Source organism: Pithys albifrons, unplaced genomic scaffold (assembly GCF_047495875.1).
Source record: "Pithys albifrons albifrons isolate INPA30051 unplaced genomic scaffold, PitAlb_v1 scaffold_46, whole genome shotgun sequence".
NCBI classification, from domain to species: domain Eukaryota; kingdom Metazoa; phylum Chordata; class Aves; order Passeriformes; family Thamnophilidae; genus Pithys; species Pithys albifrons.
The window spans coordinates 165026-187486 of NW_027286061.1; the positions used below are offsets into that span (position 1 = coordinate 165026).

The window sequence follows — 22461 nt, forward strand, 5'->3', positions numbered from 1 at the left end:
GGGGATCTCCTGGGACCCCTCCGAAACCCCCAGACACCCCCAAAGACTCCCAGAGACCCCCCAGGGACCCTCAGACACCCCCAGAGACTCATAGAGACCCCCAGAGACTCTCAGAGATCCCCCAGGGACCCACAGGAACCCCTCATAGATCCACCAGAGACCCCCATAGATCCCACAGAGACCTGCAGAGAACCCCAGAGACCACCAGAGATGCTCCAGAGACACCCCAGAGACCCCCACAGAGATCCCCGGTGCCCGAAATGTCGTCCCTCGGGGAACCCCCTTGGGGACCCCCGGTGCCCGAAATGTCGTCCCTCGGGGAACCCCCTTGGGGAGCCCCGGCGCCCGAGGTGTCGCCCCTCGGCAACTCCCCCCTTCGGGGACTTCCGGCGCCCGAAACGTCGCCCCTTGGGGACCCCCCATTTGGGGACCCCCGGTGCCCGAGGTGTCGCCCCTCGGCAACCACCCCGTGGGGAGCCCCGGTGCCCGAAATGCCGTCCCTCGGCCAACCTCCTTGGGGACCCCAGAGACCCCCAGAGGACCCCCCCCAGGGACTCCACAGGGACCCCCAGAGACCCCAGAGATCCCCAGACACTCCCAGGGACACCCAGGGACCCCCAGGACGCTACAGAGATCTCCCAGAGAACCCCCAGTTTCCCCCAGAGACCCCCCAGAAACTGTCAGAGACCCCCAGACACCCCAGGGACCCCCCTAGACCTCCAGACACCCCCCAGGGACTCCCAGACGCCCCCACGGACCCCCGGGGCCCCCCCAAGGACCCCCCCGGGAGACCCCCAGAGACTCTCAGAGACCCCCCAGGGACCCCCAGAGAGCCCACTGGGACTCCCCAGGGACCCCCAGAGACTCCCCATAGATCACCAGGGACCGCCCAAGGACCCCCGCAGACCCCCAGAGACTCCCAGGGGCCCCCAGAAACTCCCAGAGATCCCTAAGGGACCCCCCAGGGACCCCTCAGGGACCCCCAGAGACTCCCCATAGATCACCAGGGACCGCCCAAGGACCCCCGCAGACCCCCAGACACCCCCAGAGACTCCCAGGGGCCCCCAGAAACTCCCAGAGATCCCTCAGGGACCCCCAGAGACCCCTGAGGGACCCCCAGCGACTCCCAGACACCCCAGAGACTCCCAGAAACCCTCAGAGACCCCCCAGGGACCTCCAGAGACCCCAGAGACTCCAAGAGACCCCCAGAGACGCCCAGGGACCCCCCAGGGACCACCAGAGACCCCACAGAGATTCTCAGAGACCTCCAGGGACTCCCAGACACCCGCCGAAACCCCCCAGGGACGCCCAGAGACCCTCCATAGATCACCAGGGACTGCCCAAGGACCCCCACAGAACCCCAGACACCCCCAGAGACTCCCAGGGGTCCCCAGAAACTCCCAGAGACCCCTCAGGGACCCGCAGAGACCCCTGAGGGACCCCCAGAGACTTCTAGACACCCGCCAGGAACCCTCAGATGCCCCCAGAGACCCCCAGAGATCCCCAGACCCCTCCAGGGACCCCCAGACACCCGCAGAGACCCGCAGGGACCCCCAGGGACCCCAGAGACCCCCCAGAGACTCTCAGAGACCTCCAGGGACTCCCAGACACACGCCGAGACACCCCAGGGACCCCCAGAGACCCCCAGACACCCGCCAGGGACCCTCAGATACCCGCAGAGACCCCCAGAGATCCCCAGAGACCCCCAGACCCCTCCAGGGACCCCCAGAGACCCCCAGAGACCTCCAGGGACCCCCAGAGACCCTCCAGAGACCCCCAGAGACTCTCAGAGATCCCCCAGAGACCCTACAGGGACCTCCAAGGACCCCCTAGGGGCCCAGCACAGAACCCCAGAGACCCCCCCTGTGACCCCCAAAGAACTCCCCTGGGGATCTCCTGGGACCCCCAAAGAACTCCCCTGGGGATCTCCTGAGACCCCCCAGAAACCCCCAGACACCCCCAGGGACCCCTAGACACCCCCAGAGACCCCCAGAGACACTCCAGAGACTCTCAGAGATCCCCCAGAGACCCCACAGGGACCCCCAAGGACCCCCTAGGGACCCCCACAGAACCCCAGAGACCCCCCCTGTGACCCCCAAAGAACTCCCCTGGGGATCTCCTGGGACCCCCCAGAAACCCCCAGACACCCCCAGAGACTCCCAGAGACCCCCCAGGGACCCTCAGACACCCCCAGAGACTCATAGAGACCCCCAGAGACTCTCAGAGATCCCCCAGGGACCCACAGGAACCCCTCAAAGATCCACCAGAGACCCCCAGAGACCCTCAGGGACCCCCCAGGGACCCCCATAGACCGCCCAGAGATCACGAGATGCCCCCCAGGGACCTCCAGAGACCCCTCCAGAGATCACGAGAAACCCCTCCGAGACCCCCAGGGACCTCCAGAGACCCCCAGGGACCCACCTTGGGACCCCCAGAGGACCCCAGGGACCCACAGGAACCCCTCATAGATCCACCAGAGACCCCCATAGATCCCACAGAGACCTGCAGAGAACCCCAGAGACCACCAGAGATGCTCCGGAGACACCCCAGAGACCCCCACAGAGATCCCCGGTGCCCGAAATGTCGTCCCTCGGGGAACCCCCTTGGGGACCCCCGGTGCCCGAAATGTCGTCCCTCGGGGAACCCCCTTGGGGAGCCCCGGCGCCCGAGGTGTCGCCCCTCGGCAACCCCCCCCTTCGGGGACTTCCGGCGCCCGAAACGTCGCCCCTTGGGGACCCCCCATTTGGGGACCCCCGGTGCCCGAGGTGTCGCCCCTCGGCAACCACCCCGTGGGGAGCTCCGGTGCCCGAAATGCCGTCCCTCGGCCAACCTCCTTGAGGACCCCAGAGACCCCCAGAGGACCCTCCCAGGGACTCCACAGGGACCCCCAGAGATTCCCAGACACTCCCAGGGACCCCCAGGGTCCCCCAGGAAGCTACAGAGATCTCCCAGAGAACCCCCACTTTCCCCCAGAGACCCCCCAGAGACTGTCAGAGACCCCCAGACACCCCAGGGACTCCCAGACGCCCCCACGGACCCCCGGGGCCCCCCCAGGGACCCCCCAGAGACCCCCAGAGACTCTCAGAAACCCCCCAGGGACCCTCAGAGAGCCCACTGGGACTCCCCAGGGACCCCCAGAGACTCCCCATAGATCACCAGGGACCGCCCAAGGACCCCCGCAGACCCCCAGACACCCCCAGAGACTCCCAGGGGCCCCCAGAAACTCCCAGAGATCCCTCAGGGACCCGCAGAGACCCCTCAGGGACCCCCAGACACCCCAGAGACTCCCAGAAACTCCCAGACACCCCAGGGAACTCCAGAGACCCCAGAGACTCCAAGAGGCCCCCAGAGACCCCCACGGACCCCCCAGAGATTCTCAGAGACCTCCAGGGACTCCCAGACACCCGCCGAGATCCCCCAGGGACCCCCAGAGACCCTCCATAGATCACCAGGGACTGCCCAAGGACCCTCACAGACCCCCAGACACCCCCAGAGACTCCCAGGGGCCCCCAGAAACTCCCAGAGACCCCTCAGGGACCCGCAGAGACCCCTGAGGGACCCCCAGAGACTCCCAGACACCCGCCAGGAACCCTCAGATGCCCCCAGAGACCCCCAGAGATCCCCAGAGACCCCCAGACCCCTCCAGGGACCCCCAGACACCCCCAGGGAACCCAGAGACCCCCAGAGACTCTCAGAGACCTCCAGGGACTCCCAGACACACGCCGAGACACCCCAGGGACCCCCAGACACACGCCAGGGACCCTCAGATTCCCCCAGAGACCCCCAGACCCCTCCAGGGAACCCCAGACACCCTCAGAGGCAACCCCCCCTTCAGGGAGCACCGGTGCCCGAGGTGTCCCCCTCGGCAACCCCCCCTTCGGGGACCCCGGCGCCCGAGGGTTCGCCCATCGGCAACCCCCTCTTCGGGGACCCCGGCGCCCGAGGGGTTGCCCCTCGGCCAGCCCCTCCATGGGGACCCCCGGCGCCCGAGGGCTCGCCCCTCGGCAACCCCCCCTTAGGGACCCCCGGTGGCCGAGGCGTCGTCCCTCGGCAAGCCCCCTTGGGGACACCCGGCGTCCGAGGCACCGCCCCTCGGCAAGCTCCGCCCTGGGGCCCCACCGGCGCCCGAAATGTCGCCTCTCGTCAACCCCCTCTTGGGGACCCCTGGCGCCCAAGGCGCCGCCCCTCGGCCAGCCCCCCCTCGGGGACCCCTGGCGCTCGAGGCGCTGTCCCTTGGCACCTCCCCCTTCGGGGAGTCCCGGCGCCCGAGGGTTCGCCCATCGGCAAGACCCCCTTTGGGGACACGCGGCGCCTGAGGGGTTGCCCCTCGGCCAGCCCTCCTTCGGGGACCCCCGGCGCCCGAAGTGTCGCCCCTCGGAAACCCCACCTTCTTGGGGACCCCGGCGCCTCAGGTGTCACCCCTCAGTAACCCTCGGCCAGCCCCCCCTTCAGGGACCCCGGCGCCTGAGGGGTTGCCCCTCGGCCAGCCCCTCCTTGGGGACCCTGGGCGCCCGAGGGCTCGCCCCTTGGCAACTCCCCCTTAGGGACCCCCGGCACCCGAAGGTTCGCCCATCGGCAACCCCCCTTCAGGGACCCCCCGGCGCCCATGGCGTTGCCCCTCGGCAACCACCCCTTGGGGACCTCCGGCGCCCGAGGGGTTGCCCCTTGGCCAGCCCCCCCTCACCCCCGGCGCCCGAGGAGTCGCCCCTCGGCAACCCCCCCTTGGGGACCCCCCGGCGCCCGTGGCGTCGCCCCTCGGCAACCCTGCCTTGGGGACCCCCGGCGCTCCTCCCCCCCTGGGGCTCGAAATGTCGCCCCCCCCGGGAGGCCGCGTCGGGCTCCCCCCCTCCCGGTGCCCGAGATGTCGCCCGCCGGAAGTCCGCGCAAGGGACCTCCCCTCCCGGTCACCGAAATGCCGCCCCCCAGGAGCGCCCGCTGGGGACCCCCCCCGCGTGACCGAAATGTCGGCCCCCGAAAACCCGTATTGGGGAGCCACGGTGCTCAAAATGTGGGCCCTCGGGAACCACCCTTTGGGGACCCGGGTGCCCAAAAGGTCGTCCCTCGGGAACCCCCGTTGGCGACCCCCGGTGCCCAAAATATAACTCGGGAGCCCTACTTGGGGACCCCCGGTGCCCAAAATGTCGGCCCTCGGGAACCCCCCTTGGGGACCCCCCGGTGCCAAAAATGTCGTCCTTCGGCAACCCCCCTTGGGGACCCCCGGTGCCCAAAATGTCGGCCCTCGGGAACCCCCCTTGGGGACCCCCGGTGCCCAAAATGTCGGCCCTCGGGAACCCCCCTTGGGGACCCCCGGTGCCCAAAATGTCGGCCCTCGGGAACCCCCCTTGGGGACCCCCGGTGCCCAAAATGTCGGCCCTCGGGAACCCCCCTTGGGGACCCCCGGTGCCCAAAATGTCGGCCCTCGGGAACCCCCCTTGGGGACCCTCGGTGCCCAAAATGTCGGCCCTCGGGAACCCCCCTTGGGGACCCCCGGTGCCTGAAATGTTGTCCCTCAGGAACCCCCCTTGGGGATCCCCCATGCCCGGAATGTCGACCCCGGGAGCCCGCGTTGGGGACCCCTCTTCCCGATGCCCGGAATTTCGCCGCCTGGGTACACCCGGAGCCCGAGACGTCGCCCCTCGGCAAGCCGCGCCTTGGGGACCCCAGGTGCCCGAGGCGCCGCCCCTCGACAAGCCCGGCGTTGGGGACCCCCTGCGCCCGAGGCGCCACCCCACGGCAAGCCCCCACCTCGGGACTCCCGGCGCCCGTGGCGCCATCCCTCAGCCAGCCCCACTTGGGGAAACATGGCATCTTAGGCGCCGCCCCTCAGCCAGCGCCGCCTTGGGGACCCCCGGCATCCGAGATGTCGCCCCTCGGCAACATCCCCTCGGGGAACCCCGGCGCCCGAGGTGTCGCTCGTCGGCAATCCCCCCTTGGGGAACCCCAGCGCCAGAGGTGTCGCCTCTCGGAAACCCCCCATTTGGCGAGCCACGGCGTCCGAGATGTCGCCCCTCGGCAAGCCGCCCACTTGGGGACCTACGGCGTCCGAGGCGCCGCCTCTTGGCCAGCCCCTCCTTGGGCCCCACCGGCGCCCGCGGCGCCGCCCCTCGGCCAGCCCCCACTTGGGGAACCCACGGCGTCCGAGGCACCGCCCCTCGGCAAGCCCCGCCTTGGGGACCCCTGGCGCCTGAAACGCCGCCCCTCGGCAGCGCACCCTCTGGGACTCCCGGCGCCCGACGCGCCGCCCCTCGGCCAGCCGCCCCTTGGGGACCCCAGGCGCCCGAGGCCTCGCCCCTCGGCAACCCCGCCTTGGGGACCCCCGGCACCAGAGGCGTTGCCCCCCGAAAAACCCCCCTTGGGACCCCCGGCGCCCGAGGTGTCGCCCCTCGGCAACTCCCCCTTGGGAACCCCCGGCGCCCGAAGGCTCGCTCCTCGGCAACCCCCCCCTTGGGGATCCCCTGCGCCCGAGGCGTTGCCCCAGGGTAAGCCCCCCCTTGGGGATCCCCTGCGCCCGTGGCGCCGCCCCTCGGCCAGCCCCCACTTGGGGAACCACAGCGCCCGAGGCGCCGCCCCTCGGCCAGCCCCCACTTGGGGACCCCCGGCGTCCGAAACACCGCCCCTCTGCCAGCCCCCCAATTGGGGAGCCCCGGCACCCCAGGTGTCGCCCCTAGGCAACCCCCCCTTCGGGGAGCCCCGGCGCCCGAGGTGTCGCCCCTCGGAAACCCCCCCTTGGTGACCCCCGGCGCCTGTGGCGTCGCCCCTCGCAACCCCCTTCTTGGGGACCCCCGGCGTCCGAGGCGTCGCCGCTCGGCAATCCCCCCTTGGGGACCCTCGGCGCCAAAGGCGCCACCACTCGGCAAGCCCAGCTTTGGGGACCCCCGGCGTCCGAGGGCTCGCCCCTCGGGAACCCCCCGTCAGGGACCCCCGGCGCCCATGGCGTTGCCCCTCGGCAACCACCCCTTGGGGACCTCCGGCGCCCGAGGGGTTGCCCCTTGGCCAGGCCCCCTCACCCCCGGCGCCCGAGGAGTCGCCCCTCGGCAACCCCCCCCTTGGGGACCCCCGGCGCCCGTGGCGTCGCCCCTCGGCAACTCCCCCTTGACGATCCCCAGCTCCCAAGGCGTCGCCCCTCGGCAACCGCCCCCTTGGGGATCCCTGGCGCTTGAGGGCTGGCCCCTCGGCAACCCCGACTTGGGGACCCCCAGCGCCCGCGGGCTTCCCCTTCGGCAACCCTGCCTTGGGGACTACCGACGTCCGAGGTGTCACCCGTCGGCATGCCCCCCCCCTTGGGGAACCCCGGTGCCCGAGGTGTCGCCCCTCGGAAAACCCCCCCTTCGGGACCCCCGGCAAGCCCCCCCTTGGGGACCTGCGGCGCCCGAGGTGTCGTCCCTCAGCCGACCCCCTTGGGCACCCCCGGCGTCGCCCATCGGCAACTCCACCTTGGGCATCCCCGGCGTCCAAGGCGTCGCCCATCGGCAACACCCCCTTGGGGACCCCCGGTGCCCAAAATGTCGTCCTTCGGAAATCCCCCTTTCGGGACCCCTGATGCACAAAATGTCGTCCCTTGGGCCACCCTCAGTGCCCAAAATGTCATCACTCAGGAACTCCTCCGTCGGGACCCCCTGAGTGCCCGTAATGTCGATCCTCTCGGCAACCCCGCCTTGGGGATGCCTGGTGCCCGAAAGGTCACAGACCAAGCCCTTTTTGCAGGGGGGGTCGCCCCGTGAAAGCCAGCGGGGGCACCCTGAAGGTGCCCGCTGCACTTCAACATGTGTGTCTGTCACAGTGATGGCAGGAGGTTCATTTGCCCAGAAGGCCTTTCTTGTGCCCCCTCTTGACCTCGACGCTGCTGCTCCTCTTCTGAACTCTTGCCTCGCCGTCCCTCGCCGTCCCGTGCTCCTGGCTCTGCTTTCTTCTCGGATGGCTTCCGTCAAGCAAAGAGAATAACACAGTTGAGTCCGAGAAGCTCCAACTCCTTCAAGTCAGTGAAACGGGCACCCAGAGCGAGCTCCCCAAGCCACCATCACCTGCCCACTCCCACCCCACGCCCCCACACAACCCTCCAACTTCCACTGGTGTCACCTCCACGTTTTCCCACGTCAGCACTGCCGTCCGCACGATGCCGCCGCTCTCTTCTCCCATGGTTTCTGCAAAGGAAGGAGGACACAGGCAGGTGTGAGAAACACCAGCTCCTCTGTAGGAAGTAAACCGGGACCCTACATCCCCAGAGGGAGACCTCCAAGTCACTCCAAACCCACCCACAGAGCCCCCCACTGACACAAACCTCTCCAAACCTCACCTTGAGTGGTCACGGCGATGCCCCGTCTGCTGCTGGGAGCCAGGCCCTCTGGGCAAAGGAAGCTGGGCATACAAAGCACTGGCCAACGAGGCTGCACCTCTGACTACAGAGGGCTCGAGACGCTGCTAGTCTGCAAAGTGCCCGGGACTCCAGGGCACTGGCCCCGACTTACGGGCGGCCCTGGGCCCAAAGGCCTGCGGAGGCTCCTTCTCTCCACCTCGGGGGAACCCAGACACCCTCCCCCCTAACGGTGCTCCGTTGGCTGCCTGAAGAGAGAGGGCAACCCAGGAAGGAGGGTGAGAGCCCCTTTCTTCTCCCCCAATGGGAAATGGAGCTCTCCCAACCCCAGCCCACCCTGAAAACAGGGCACGGCTTTCTTTATTGCCTTGCCACCTTTTGTGGCTGCTGGCGCCTGTCGTCCACTGTGACGCCCTGTAGCTGGGCCATGTCATGTCCTCTGCTCGTTGGCAGCTGTTAAGCCCCTCCACATTGCCAGGCCCTCGTGGCCTCTGCACAAGCCAGGCCATGTCTAAGGCGGCCACCTGCTGCTGTGCAGTACGGATGGCACCCCACAGCTTCCTACACAGAGCCCCTCTTTCCCTCCTGGGAAGCCTAAGCTACGCTACCTGCTTTTCTAGGGGGACCAAGGGACACGCTCGCTCGCTCTCTCACTCACACCGACAAAGACAAGACAGAGACACAAAGGGGCAACGTCCCAGGAGAGGGAGCAAGCTCTGAGCAGCAACCTGCGGCGAGCCATTCCTGACGCCCAGCAGCGGGAGAACACGGCCTCAGACTTGCCCTGGCCTGCCCAGACACCTCAAGCCCCTGACTACGCAGGGCGGCTTCAAGGCTGGACAACGAACACAGGCTGTGACATGCCCAGGCTACAGGGGGGTCACCGTGGCCAGCAGCCGCCACCAGGCACTAAGGCACCAAGGGAAACAAAGAAGCCCTGCTCCGCTGACACGGTGGCCTGCAGTCAGGATACCTCCATTTGCCCCTGGGATGTGGAGAAGGGCTCTCTCACTCTCCTTACAGTGTTTCCCGCTCTCCCTGGGCAGCCAAAGGAGAACCGTGGCAAAAGGCCAAAAACACCAAAGGAAAGACCCAGCCCTGTTTACAGGGGGGTCGCCCAATGAAAGCCAGCGGGGCACCCTGAAGGTTCCTGCTGCACTTCAACATGTGTGTCTGTCCAGATGACGGCAGGGCCAGTTGTTTGCCCAGAAGGCCTGTCTTGTGCTCCCTCTTGACCTCGATGCTGCTGATCCTCCTCTGCACTCTTTCCTCGATGTCCATCTCCATCTGTTTCTCGACAGCTTCTGCAAGATAAAGAGAAGAGGGTTAGCCCTGAGGTCTCTCTATTAACCTCTACTCCTGTACAAGGACTTAAGTCTTGGAGCAGTACTTGTTTTCATTATATATTGTCTCCTGAACCCACAGCAAAATTTTAATGTGATTCATCCTCTTTTCTTTCGTTTTCCTCCCTTTTCAGCCTTCTAACCCGTTTGCTGCTTGAAAAATCTGTGGCTGGACTCGGCATGAAGTACTTATTACCATTCTTTTTCTCTTCTTACAGGAAAATTACGTCCAAGATCCTTTGTTAAACTTTGACTCCATGATTGGAAAGAACGTAAAACAGTATTCCTAATTTATGGAGTCATTCCCTAGGATGGTGAATTTTTTTTTCAGAAAAATCTGTCTCCTTCACCCCATCAGCAAGTTTAGTTTCTACAACTAAAAGAACTGCACACATCCAGAATGCTAGTTTAGCACAGCCTGCTTAAATGTCCATTCTTTCTCCTACCTAAATTGTCTTGCCAACTTGCAGATGCCTGCTATGAAAATGCTACCAATGTCTTCCCTGAAGTACTTCTGATTTTGTCTTTAAATAGGATGGCCCCACGCTTATATCCCTCCAAGATGTTTATTCTGTCCCTAATAGTTATGCCAGATTGCTCTGAAAAATGTTTATTTTGTCCCCCATAGGCACCCTCTTTTTTTGCTTTTCCCTCAGAATTGTCACGAAACACCCTGCTGCGCTCTGATGCTGTAGTCCAACACTCCCTAGTCTCTAAAACCCAAAATGAGCCCCAGGGCAACTCTACAAGCTTTTATAGGAGCTTTTCAAAGCACCTTTCGCCTGCCCTGCCTCAGGGCTGAGGGGAGCTGCGGGGAAAGGGCACAGCTACGGCACGGCCGAGCCCCCCCCACCGCCCTCACGGCACCTGTCGCTGTCCGTGTAGCCCTCACAGCCCCCCAGGAGCATGGGGGACACCCCTTCTCCCTCCCGGAGCGGCGGGGACCCGCCTGTGCCTCCCGGAGCGGCGGGCGGGACCCGCCTCTGCCCCCCGCCCCTGCCCCGAGCGGCGGGAGGAGTGGGGGCGGGAATCCGCGGCTCCCTCACGCACTCACCGGGGACGACTCTTAACACTTTACCTCGCCTTTTCCCCTCAAAACATGTCCCAGCTCTGCCCCCACGGTTCCCTTGGCTTTACATCGCTTTGAGGCTGTGCCATAGCTGACCTCTCCCCTCAGTAACGCCACAGACACCTCACTGCTCTCCGACACGACCGCTCTGCGCCCCGTGCCCCCCGGATCGGCGTAAAATGGCGCCTCGCCTCTCCTTTCCTTGAGCCCCTCACGGTGGGCGGGGCAGCGCAGCTGAGGGGAGGGGCGGGAAAAGCCCCTGATGGAGAGGCGGGAAATACGTGACGGGGGGGGGGGGCAGGGTCCCGTGCCAGGAGGCGGAACGTACGTGCGAGAGAAGCGGCGCGGCCGTGACAGACCCACCCTGGCTGACCCAGTCCGGCTGGTGCCGCCCCTCAGACCATGGCGGGACCAGCAGAGCCCTCCAGGGCTGCTGCTCCCTCCGCGGCGACACGCGGGGCACCACGCAGGGTGCTGGAGTGCGCTGCAGTTCCCGGCCAGGCGGCGTCGGCGAGGGAGAGGGGGCGGCCGAGGGCGGGATTCGAACCGGCGTTTGGGCAGAGGGGGCTCCGTCGGTAGTGCGCATGCGCGGAGTACGAAGCGCTGTCGCCAGTGCTGCCTCTCCTGCTCGATGCCACATCCCGTGTGCGTTCATGGCGCTGTTTTCCCGCACCTGCCGCAGCCGGTGCCGCGGGAGCGCGCGGGGAACATCCCGCCGCCGGTGCGGCTGCTCCAGAGGCGTTCCTGGAGCGCGGCGCCGGCACCATCGCCCGCAGCGCCGCCGCCAAGATCGTGAGTGCCGGGGCCGCGGGGCAGGGGCTGGGCTGGGCTGGGCCTCAGTGGCGCTCCATGCACGGACAAATACTCTGCGTGCAGCTCGGTGGGTGCTTTCCCGTCCTGGGGGTGAGGTGAATCCTGGGCTCCTGTGCTTTTGTCAGCCGAGATGGAAAATTCCTGCACTTGGTTTTGGCAAGTGGCAGTTTCCCAGAATTTTCTTACCTTGTTTGCTTCCTGTGGAACATGTGGACCAGCAGAACTCTCAGGGCTTGTGTTCAGAACAGGCTTGAGGAGAGTGAGTGAGTGGAGTGAGGGAGTGAGTGAGTGGAGTGAGGGAGTGAGTGAGTGGAGTGAGGGAGTGGAGGGAGTGAGTGGAGTGAGTGAGGGAGTGAGTGGAGTGAGTGAGGGAGTGAGTGAGGGAGTGAGTGAGTGAGTGAGTGAGTGGAGTGAGGGAGTGGAGGGAGTGAGTGGAGGGAGGGAGTGAGGGAGTGAGTGAGTGGAGTGAGTGAGTGGAGTGAGTGAGTGGAGGGAGTGAGTGAGTGGAGTGAGTGGAGTGAGTGAGGGAGTGAGTGAGTGAGTGAGTGAGTGAGTGAGTGAATGAGTGAGGGAGTGAGTGGAGTGAGTGAGTGAGGGAGTGAGTGAGTGAGTGAGTGGAGTGAGTGAGTGGAGTGAGGGAGTGGAGTGAGTGAGTGGAGGGAGGGAGTGAGTGGAGTGAGTGAGGGAGTGAGTGAGGGAGTGAGTGAGTGGAGTGAGTGAGTGGAGTGAGTGAGTGGAGGGAGTGAGTGAGTGGAGTGAGTGAGTGGAGGGAGTGAGGGAGTGAGTGAGGGAGTGAGTGAGTGAGTGAGTGAGTGAATGAGTGAGGGAGTGAGTGGAGTGAGTGAGTGAGGGAGTGAGTGAGTGAGTGAGTGGAGTGAGTGAGTGGAGTGAGTGAGTGAGTGAGTGAGTGGAGGGAGTGAGTGAGTGAGGGAGTGAATGAGTGAGTGGAGTGAGTGAGGGAGTGAATGAGTGAGTGAGTGAATGAGTGAGTGGAGTGAGCGAGTGGAGTGAGTGAGTGGAGGGAGGGAGTGAGTGGAGTGAGTGAGGGAGTGAGTGAGGGAGTGAGTGAGGGAGTGAGTGAGTGAGTGAGTGAGGGAGTGAGTGAGTGAGTGGGTGAGTGAGTGAGGGAGTGAGTGAGGGAGTGAGTGAGGGAGTGAGTGAGTGAGGGAGTGAGTGGAGTGAGTGAGTGAGGGAGTGAGTGAGGGAGTGAGTGAGTGAGTGAGTGAGTGGAGTGAGTGAGTGGAGTGAGTGAGTGGAGGGAGTGAGTGAGTGAGTGAGTGAGGGAGTGAATGAGTGAGTGGAGTGAGTGAGGGAGTGAATGAGTGAGTGAGTGGAGTGAGTGAGTGGAGTGAGTGAGTGAGTGAGTGAGTGAGTGAGTGAGTGAGGGAGTGAATGAGTGAGTGAGTGAGTGGAGTGAGTGAGTGAGTGAGTGAGAAGGAGCCACAACGTGTCTTCCTTGTCCTGCACTGCAGGATCAGAATCCTGGTTTAGGTTAGGGATGCTTTTGCACTGTTGCATGTCTTCGATGGTCAGAGCCAACTTTCTGCTGGGCCACTTAGGAAGAACAGTTGCCTAGAGCTTCATGTTTGCTTTCCTTGCAGCCTGGAGTGCTGGGGGGATTCCTGAAGCTGATTGCCTTGAAAGCCAGTGATCCCCAAGGCTTTGACCTGCTAAACAGCATCATGGAGCATATGCCCCCGTGAGTATGAGCTCAAATTGCATTCAAAACTGACTTCTGTGGGCTTTGGTTCTGCAGTGTGCAGACATGCCAAAGGTTAACACTTCAGGAGCAAAAATGTCACATTTATCAGTTAAAGAGATGGGAACAACTTTATCTGTGTTTTCTGTAAAGTGACAGCACCAGTCAAAGCCCACTGTGAACTGAATAACTGTTCTTTTAAATTTCCAGTGAATCAGTTGACTGGTACAGGAAACAGGTCTTCATTCTGCTATTCCAAAGACTTCCAAGTTCCAAACCAACAAAACTTATCAAAAGTAAGTTCCTTGCTCTGAAAAGCACCAGTGTGACACGAGTGGTTCAGAGTGTGCAGTTGCACAGATCAGGCATCCTGTACATGGGTGGGACTCTGGTGACTCCAGGGACTTGCTCCAAATGCTCTGGAGTCAAGGGGACATAAAGGGCAGTGGCCACAGCAGGTGACACTCCATGAAAACTGAGGGAATGGAACTAAAGGACTTGTGTAGTTCTCCTCCTTTCCTGGTGTGTGTGATGTCGTTACTTGTCTGAAAGTGTCTCCATTTAATCTCCAGCTAATAGCAACACACTTGCCCTGCCACACAGCACAGCCATTCTGACCACTGCTCTCTGCAGTTTGTGTTCATGCTGGGAAACATTCCATGCTTTTGTGTCATTTTGGCCTTCATGGGAATAAAGTTCTGAGGAAGGGTTTACGTTCCTCTGTCAAAGCTGTGACACATTGTTGAAATCATCCCCAGGCAGATGGCCATGCTGATGAAATTCGTGATGTTATCTCTACACAGATCACACAAGGTCTGTTATTAATCCTTTAAAATCTGCTTGATGCCTCCTGTAGAGGAGCAAGAATTACAGGGTTCTTCCAGTGGTGTTCCACCAACCAAATGGAAGTGGTGCTTCCAGCGTTCCACGTTTCAGTGTTGTGTGCCCGAGAAGATGAGCAGTTTTTAGGCAAACTTTGGAGCAGCAAGTTAATGCCCTTCAGTAAAAGGGAACATTTATGAAGGCTGCCCTTTCTGTCTCCTTGTTAGAATGCATTTTGCTGCTGACTCTAAAGCAATTCTGAGCGTTCTTGTGAAGCACAGGCTGTCCTCACCTGTTCACTGTTCCCCTCCCCTCTCCCCCCAGGATTCCTTTGCTGCAGGCCCTCCCTCCTTGGCTTGTTTGAGCTGCTTGAGGATGACACGACCCCTGACAAGGAGCACTTCATTGACACAGAGGATACTCCAGGCTATCAGACTGCATTCTCCCAGCTGGCCTTTGCTGGGAAGGAAGAACATGATCCTGTGGGGCAAATGGTGAACAATCCCAGGATCCAGCTGGTTCACAGCGTGCCCAGGCAGGGTAGGTGGCTTGGGCTCTGCATCCCTGGGCTGCATTCAGCAGAGAAGAAATGCCTCTGTGAGAATGGTCTCTTGCTAAGGTTTGATAATCAGCAAAATGAAGTGTGTTGTAGGCAGAAGGCAAGATCTTGCTGTGTCTTCTTGTTCATTGGAACTTGGCTTTTGTAAGGTTTTCCTGGTAACCTCAGAAAGGCCTTATTTTTCACAGCACTTGGTTTAGCAATCAGCTCAAATATATGCTATTTTAAAGATGAAGATTTATCTCCTTGATGGCCTATAACTAATGGTTGTCTCCTGTTCAGTTGCATGGACGTGGGAGATTCAGACAGCTCATATAAAATTAGACATTTTGAGTGCACAGCTAACTCTTACCCCAGATAGTGTTTGTTTTGTTCAAGATTTGGGTAAGTAAAGATTGTCTGAGAGATGAGCTGTTTCTCCCTCCATAACTGCTGCTCTGAGAGTGTCTGAGCTTGTGCCCTGTGCATGAAGAGCCATGGCAGTGGCTGAGTGTCCCTGAGCCCTCTGCTGTGTCTGTGCTGCAGGTTCTGTGCCTGCTGAGTGTCCCTGAGCCCTCTGCTGTGTCTGTGCTGCAGGTTCTGTGCCTGCTGAGTGTCCCTGAGCACTCTGCTGTGTCTGTGCTGCAGGTTCTGTGCCTGCTGAGTGTCCCTGAGCCCTCTGCTGTGTCTGTGCTGCAGCTTCTGTGCCTGCTGAGTGTCCCTGAGCCCTCTGCTGTGTCTGTGCTGCAGGTTCTGTGGATGCTGAGTGTCCCTGAGCCCTGTGCTGTGTCTGTGCTGCAGGTTCTGTGGATGCTGAGTGTCCCTGAGCCCTCTGCTGTGTCTGTGCTGCAGGTTCTGTGGATGCTGAGTGTCCCTGAGCCCTCTGCTGTGTCTGTGCTGCAGGTTCTGTGCCTGCTGAGTGTCCCTGAGCCCTCTGCTGTGTCTGTGCTGCAGCTTCTGTGGATGCTGAGTGTCCCTGAGCCCTCTGCTGTGTCTGTGCTGCAGGTTCTGTGCCTGCTGAGTGTCCCTGAGCCCTCTGCTGTGTCTGTGCTGCAGCTTCTGTGCCTGCTGAGTGTCCCTGAGCCCTCTGCTGTGTCTGTGCTGCTCTGTCTGTGCCTGCTGAGTGTCCCTGAGCCCTCAGCTGTGTCTGTGCTGCAGGTTCTGTGCCTGCTGAGTGTCCCTGAGCCCTGTGCTGTGTCTGTGCTGCAGGTTCTGTGCCTGCTGAGTGTCCCTGAGCCCTCTGCTGTGTCTGTGCTGCAGCTTCTGTGGATGCTGAGTGTCCCTGAGCCCTCTGCTGTGTCTGTGCTGCAGGTTCTGTGCCTGCTGAGTGTCCCTGAGCCCTCTGCTGTGTCTGTGCTGCAGGTTCTGTGCCTGCTGAGTGTCCCTGAGCCCTCTGCTGTGTCTGTGCTGCAGGTTCTGTGCATGCTGAGTGTCCCTGAGCCCTCTGCTGTGTCTGTGCTGCTCTGTCTGTGCCTGCTGAGTGTCCCTGAGCCCTCTGCTGTGTCTGTGCTGCAGGTTCTGTGGATGCTGAGTGTCCCTGAGCCCTCTGCTGTGTCTGTGCTGCAGGTTCTGTGCCTGCTGAGTGTCCCTGAGTCCTCTGCTGTGTCTGTGCTGCAGGTTCTGTGGATGCTGAGTGTCCCTGAGCCCTCTGCTGTGTCTGTGCTGCAGGTTCTGTGCATGCTGAGTGTCCCTGAGCCCTCTGCTGTGTCTGTGCTGCAGGTTCTGTGCCTGCTGAGTGTCCCTGAGCCCTCTGCTGTGTCTGTGCTGCTCTGTCTGTGCCTGCTGAGTGTCCCTGAGCCCTCTGCTGTGTCTGTGCTGCAGGTTCTGTGCCTGCTGAGTGTCCCTGAGCCCTCTGCTGTGTCTGTGCTGCTCTGTCTGTGCCTGCTGAGTGTCCCTGAGCCCTCTGCTGTGTCTGTGCTGCTCTGTCTGTGATCTGCTGAGTGTCCCTGAGCCCTCTGCTGTGTCTGTGCTGCAGGTTCTGTGCCTGCTGAGTGTCCCTGAGCCCTCTGCTGTGTCTGTGCTGCAGGTTCTGTGCCTGCTGAGTGTCCCTGAGCCCTCTGCTGTGTCTGTGCTGCAGGTTCTGTGCCTGCTGAGTGTCCCTGAGCCCTCTGCTGTGTCTGTGCTGCAGGTTCTGTGCATGCTGAGTGTCCCTGAGCCCTCTGCTGTGTCTGTGCTGCAGGTTCTGTGCCTGCTGAGTGTCCCTGAGCCCTCTGCTGTGTCTGTGCTGCAGGTTCTGTGCCTGCTGAGTGTCCCTGAGCCCTCTGCTGTGTCTGTGCTGCAGGTTCTGTGCCTGCTGAGTGTCCTTGAGCCCTCTGCTGTGTCTGTGCTGCTCTGTCTGTGCCTGCTGAGTGTCCCTGAGCCCTCTGCTGTGTCTGTGCTGCTCTGTCTGTGCCTGCTGAGTGTCCCTGAGCCCTCTGCTGTGTCTGTGCTGCTCTGTCTGTGCCTGCTGAGTGTCCCTGAGCCCTCTGCTGTGTCTGTGCTGCTCTGTCTGTGCCTGCTGAGTGTCCCTGAGCCCTCTGCTGTGTCTGTGCTGCAGGTTCTGTGGATGCTGAGTGTCCCTGAGCCCTCAGCTGTGTCTGTGCTGCTCTGTCTGTGCCTGCTGAGTGTCCCTGAGCCCTCTGCTGTGTCTGTGCTGCTCTGTCTGTGCCTGCTGAGTGTCCCTGAGCCCTCTGCTGTGTCTGTGCTGCAGGTTCTGTGCCTGCTGAGTGTCCCTGAGCCCTCTGCTGTGTCTGTGCTGCAGGTTCTGTGCCTGCTGAGTGTCCCTGAGCCCTCTGCTGTGTCTGTGCTGCAGGTTCTGTGCCTGCTGAGTGTCCCTGAGCCCTGTGCTGTGTCTATGCTGCTCTGTCTGTGCCTGCTGAGTGTCCCTGAGCCCTCTGCTGTGTCTGTGCTGCAGCTTCTGTGCCTGCTGAGTGTCCCTGAGCCCTCAGCTGTGTCTGTGCTGCAGGTTCTGTGGATGCTGAGTGTCCCTGAGCCCTGTGCTGTGTCTGTGCTGCAGGTTCTGTGGATGCTGAGTGTCCCTGAGCCCTCTGCTGTGTCTGTGCTGCAGGTTCTGTGGATGCTGAGTGTCCCTGAGCCCTCTGCTGTGTCTGTGCTGCAGGTTCTGTGCCTGCTGAGTGTCCCTGAGCCCTCTGCTGTGTCTGTGCTGCAGCTTCTGTGGATGCTGAGTGTCCCTGAGCCCTCTGCTGTGTCTGTGCTGCAGGTTCTGTGCCTGCTGAGTGTCCCTGAGTCCTCTGCTGTGTCTGTGCTGCAGCTTCTGTGCCTGCTGAGTGTCCCTGAGCCCTCTGCTGTGTCTGTGCTGCTCTGTCTGTGCCTGCTGAGTGTCCCTGAGCCCTCAGCTGTGTCTGTGCTGCAGGTTCTGTGCCTGCTGAGTGTCCCTGAGCCCTGTGCTGTGTCTGTGCTGCAGGTTCTGTGCCTGCTGAGTGTCCCTGAGCCCTCTGCTGTGTCTGTGCTGCAGCTTCTGTGGATGCTGAGTGTCCCTGAGCCCTCTGCTGTGTCTGTGCTGCAGGTTCTGTGCCTGCTGAGTGTCCCTGAGCCCTCTGCTGTGTCTGTGCTGCAGGTTCTGTGCCTGCTGAGTGTCCCTGAGCCCTCTGCTGTGTCTGTGCTGCAGGTTCTGTGCATGCTGAGTGTCCCTGAGCCCTCTGCTGTGTCTGTGCTGCTCTGTCTGTGCCTGCTGAGTGTCCCTGAGCCCTCTGCTGTGTCTGTGCTGCAGGTTCTGTGGATGCTGAGTGTCCCTGAGCCCTCTGCTGTGTCTGTGCTGCAGGTTCTGTGCCTGCTGAGTGTCCCTGAGTCCTCTGCTGTGTCTGTGCTGCAGGTTCTGTGGATGCTGAGTGTCCCTGAGCCCTCTGCTGTGTCTGTGCTGCAGGTTCTGTGCATGCTGAGTGTCCCTGAGCCCTCTGCTGTGTCTGTGCTGCAGGTTCTGTGCCTGCTGAGTGTCCCTGAGCCCTCTGCTGTGTCTGTGCTGCTCTGTCTGTGCCTGCTGAGTGTCCCTGAGCCCTCTGCTGTGTCTGTGCTGCAGGTTCTGTGCCTGCTGAGTGTCCCTGAGCCCTCTGCTGTGTCTGTGCTGCTCTGTCTGTGCCTGCTGAGTGTCCCTGAGCCCTCTGCTGTGTCTGTGCTGCAGGTTCTGTGCCTGCTGAGTGTCCCTGAGCCCTCTGCTGTGTCTGTGCTGCAGGTTCTGTGCCTGCTGAGTGTCCCTGAGCCCTCTGCTGTGTCTGTGCTGCAGGTTCTGTGCCTGCTGAGTGTCCCTGAGCCCTCTGCTGTGTCTGTGCTGCAGGTTCTGTGCCTGCTGAGTGTCCCTGAGCCCTCTGCTGTGTCTGTGCTGCAGGTTCTGTGCCTGCTGAGTGTCCCTGAGCCCTCTGCTGTGTCTGTGCTGCAGGTTCTGTGCCTGCTGAGTGTCCCTGAGCCCTCTGCTGTGTCTGTGCTGCAGGTTCTGTGCCTGCTGAGTGTCCCTGAGCCCTCTGCTGTGTCTGTGCTGCTCTGTCTGTGCCTGCTGAGTGTCCCTGAGCCCTCTGCTGTGTCTGTGCTGCTCTGTCTGTGCCTGCTGAGTGTCCCTGAGCCCTCTGCTGTGTCTGTGCTGCTCTGTCTGTGCCTGCTGAGTGTCCCTGAGCCCTCTGCTGTGTCTGTGCTGCTCTGTCTGTGCCTGCTGAGTGTCCCTGAGCCCTCTGCTGTGTCTGTGCTGCTCTGTCTGTGCCTGCTGAGTGTCCCTGAGCCCTCTGCTGTGTCTGTGCTGCTCTGTCTGTGCCTGCTGAGTGTCCCTGAGCCCTCTGCTGTGTCTGTGCTGCAGGTTCTGTGGATGCTGAGTGTCCCTGAGCCCTCAGCTGTGTCTGTGCTGCTCTGTCTGTGCCTGCTGAGTGTCCCTGAGCCCTCTGCTGTGTCTGTGCTGCTCTGTCTGTGCCTGCTGAGTGTCCCTGAGCCCTCTGCTGTGTCTGTGCTGCAGGTTCTGTGCCTGCTGAGTGTCCCTGAGCCCTCTGCTGTGTCTGTGCTGCAGGTTCTGTGCCTGCTGAGTGTCCCTGAGCCCTCTGCTGTGTCTGTGCTGCAGGTTCTGTGCCTGCTGAGTGTCCCTGAGCCCTGTGCTGTGTCTATGCTGCTCTGTCTGTGCCTGCTGAGTGTCCCTGAGCCCTCTGCTGTGTCTGTGCTGCAGGTTCTGTGCCTGCTGAGTGTCCCTGAGCCCTCTGCTGTGTCTGTGCTGCAGGTTCTGTGCCTGCTGAGTGTCCCTGAGCCCTCTGCTGTGTCTGTGCTGCTCTGTCTGTGCCTGCTGAGTGTCCCTGAGCCCTCTGCTGTGTCTGTGCTGCAGGTTCTGTGCCTGCTGAGTGTCCCTGAGCCCTCAGCTGTGTCTGTGCTGCAGGTTCTGTGCATGCTGAGTGTCCCTGAGCCCTCAGCTGTGTCTGTGCTGTAGGGTCTGTGCATGCTGAGTGTCCCTGAGCCCTCTGCTGTGTCTGTGCTGCAGGTTCTGTGCATGCTGAGCACCAGCCTGAATGCAGTGACAGTCTGGAAAAGAATTGCTTTTCTTGGGATTGTATCTCGGCAGTTTGACCTGCTAAAAAATGAGGGCATTGCTGATGCTGTTAATATGAGCAGCTGCATTGTGCCTGGAGAGGACCCAGACCCACAGTCCTAGTGCAGCTTCCCTGGGACAGGGACAGTGCCAGGAGTTAAGCAAGTCCCTGCAAAGGATGGAGTAAATCTGCTCCTTGCATCTGTAAGGAAAGACTGAGTAGTAGGGAAGGGGAGCATTTATGTGCTGTATTGAGATTTCCATCTGCTCCCACGTGCAGCAGTGATGGGGTGGCTGGGTTTGGTCTGGGCCTGTGAGGATCAGCCCTAAACAACCCCACCTCACCAGAGGGCCCTGAATCCTCAAGGGAAATGTCCAGTACGAACCAGACCAGTCGGTAGTCATTGCAGAGGAAAAACCATGTGAAAGAAAAGGTACTTCTGTTCTTCGTGGCAATCCTGTAATGCCTTGTGCAGTCTCTGTGTGCTGTTCTTGGAGTGACCACCCCGTGTGTGTCTAACAAAACCTGTTAGAAAGGTAGTCAGGGATTGGAATTGGGGTCTGATCCCTACAGACTCTTGCAAAGCCTGAAGGACTGCAGTGATGAGTGTGCTCAGCAAAGGAGGTTTCTCAGTATCTGCTCAGATTTCCCTCAGGTCTGGGGGCCTGGTGGCCAGCTGGAGGTGGCGGGGACACACATGGGACCCCTTGAGCTTTGTGGGAGGAGCTGGGGGTTGGCACGGTGCGATTTTTTGTTCTTTGGGTTTTTTTCCTGGTTTTCTGGTTTCCTTTTTGAGCTCTGTGGTGCTAGGGAGAAAAATCTGGAAACAAATCAAACTGAAGGGATTTGCTGAGTTGCTTTGCAGAGAAGTGCCACCTTCAGAGGATGCACAAATCCACCAGGAAGTCAACGAAGGAGCTGTGGAAAGTGCAGCAGAGTGCAGGGAGCAGCCACTGTCCCAGCTCCCTGGTTTTGGGGGCATTAGTCCACCTACGGAAAGGAAAAAAGCCTCCCCGTCTTGTTTTCAGCCCTGCAGAGGAATGTCGTGTTCCAGAATTTCGGAGGGATTTGTGTGTGTCCTGTGCTGGCAGCTGCGTGTCTTGGGAGGCCATGGAGTGACATACATTGGGGGGACATGGGGGGACAAGGGGAGGACATGGGGGGGGACACGGGGAGGACATGGGGGGGGACATCAGGAGGACATGGGAGGACATCAGGGGGACATGGGGGTACATCGAGGGGGACATGGGGAGGACATGAGGGAGATGGGGTGGACATGGGGGACGCAGGGGACATGGAGGAAACATGGGGGGAACATTGGGGACATGGGAAGGCTATGGGGGGACATGCAGGGGACATGGGACGTCCAGGGAAGTCCGAGAGGGCCCAGGGGGGTCCAGAGGGGTCCAAAGTGTTTTGGGGGGTCCAGGAGAGTTCAAGTTGGTCCAGGAGGGTCCAGGGGTTTTCCCTGGGGGTATGAGGGGGTGGTCCATGGGGGCCCTAGGAGGATTCAGGGTGGTCCAGGAATGTTCAGGAGGGTCCAGGGGGTTTTAAGGGAGTGGAAGGGGGTTTCAGAGGGGTCCAAGGGGGTCCAGGAGAGATTCGGAGGGTCCAGGGGGTTTTGGGGGGGTCCAGGAGTGTCCAGGGGAGTCTCAGAGGTGTCCAGAAAGGTTCAAAGGGGTCCAGAAGGGTCTAAGGAGGGTCCAAGGGGTCCCAGGCAGGTTTGAGAGGGGTCTAGGGGGTTTCAGGGGGTTTGGAGGGGTCCAGGGGAGTCCAAGTATGATTCAAGAGGGTCCAAGGTTTTTGAGAGTGTCAAGGGGGGCTGGGGGGTGGTGCAAGGTGGTCCAAGAGAGTTGAGGAAAGTCCAAGGGGGATTCAGGGGAGTTCAGGAGGGTCCAAAGGGATCCAGGAGAAGTCAGAGACGAATGAGGGGGGTCTCACAGTGGATGAAGGTGGTAAGGTGGGTCTCAGAGGAGTCACAGGGAGGTAAGGGGAGGTAAGAGTGGTCAGGGGGTGCCTGGGGCACTCAGAGACCCCCATTGCCCACAGCCCAGCAATGTCGGCCCTCGGGAACCTCCCTTGGGGACCCCGGGTGCCCGAAATGTCGTCCCTCGGGAACCCCCCCTTCGAGGAGCCCCGGCGCCCGAGGTGTCGCCCCTCGGCAACACCCCCTTGGGGAACCCCGGCGCCCGAGGTGTCGCACCTCGGCCAGCACGCCCTTGGGGAGCCTCGGCGCCCGAGGTGTCGCCCCATGGACAACCTCCTTGGGGACCCCAGAGACCCCCAGAGGACCCTCCCAGGGACTCCACAGGGACCCCCAGAGACCCCAGAGATTCCCAGACACTCCCAGGGACCCTCCAGGGACCCCCAGGAC

General features: G+C 61.8%; 2 protein-coding genes across 2 annotated transcripts; both read left to right on the plus strand.

Annotated features, from left to right (window-relative positions):
* Nucleotides 1-4961: 4961 nt before the first annotated feature.
* On the plus strand, nucleotides 4962-6733 carry LOC139685239 (basic proline-rich protein-like). Its single transcript, XM_071581898.1, has 2 exons — nucleotides 4962-5073; nucleotides 5514-6733. Exons 1-2 carry the CDS (start codon nucleotides 4962-4964, stop codon nucleotides 6731-6733), a joined length of 1332 nt encoding a protein of 443 aa, XP_071437999.1.
* A 4587-nt stretch (nucleotides 6734-11320) lies between these two features.
* Nucleotides 11321-15026, plus strand: LOC139685244 (exportin-2-like). The gene is made up of 4 exons (XM_071581904.1): nucleotides 11321-11515; nucleotides 13138-13235; nucleotides 13446-13531; nucleotides 14382-15026. Exons 2-4 carry the CDS (start codon nucleotides 13219-13221, stop codon nucleotides 14762-14764), a joined length of 486 nt encoding a protein of 161 aa, XP_071438005.1. The 5' UTR covers nucleotides 11321-11515; nucleotides 13138-13218; the 3' UTR covers nucleotides 14765-15026.
* Nucleotides 15027-22461: the final 7435 nt, after the last annotated feature.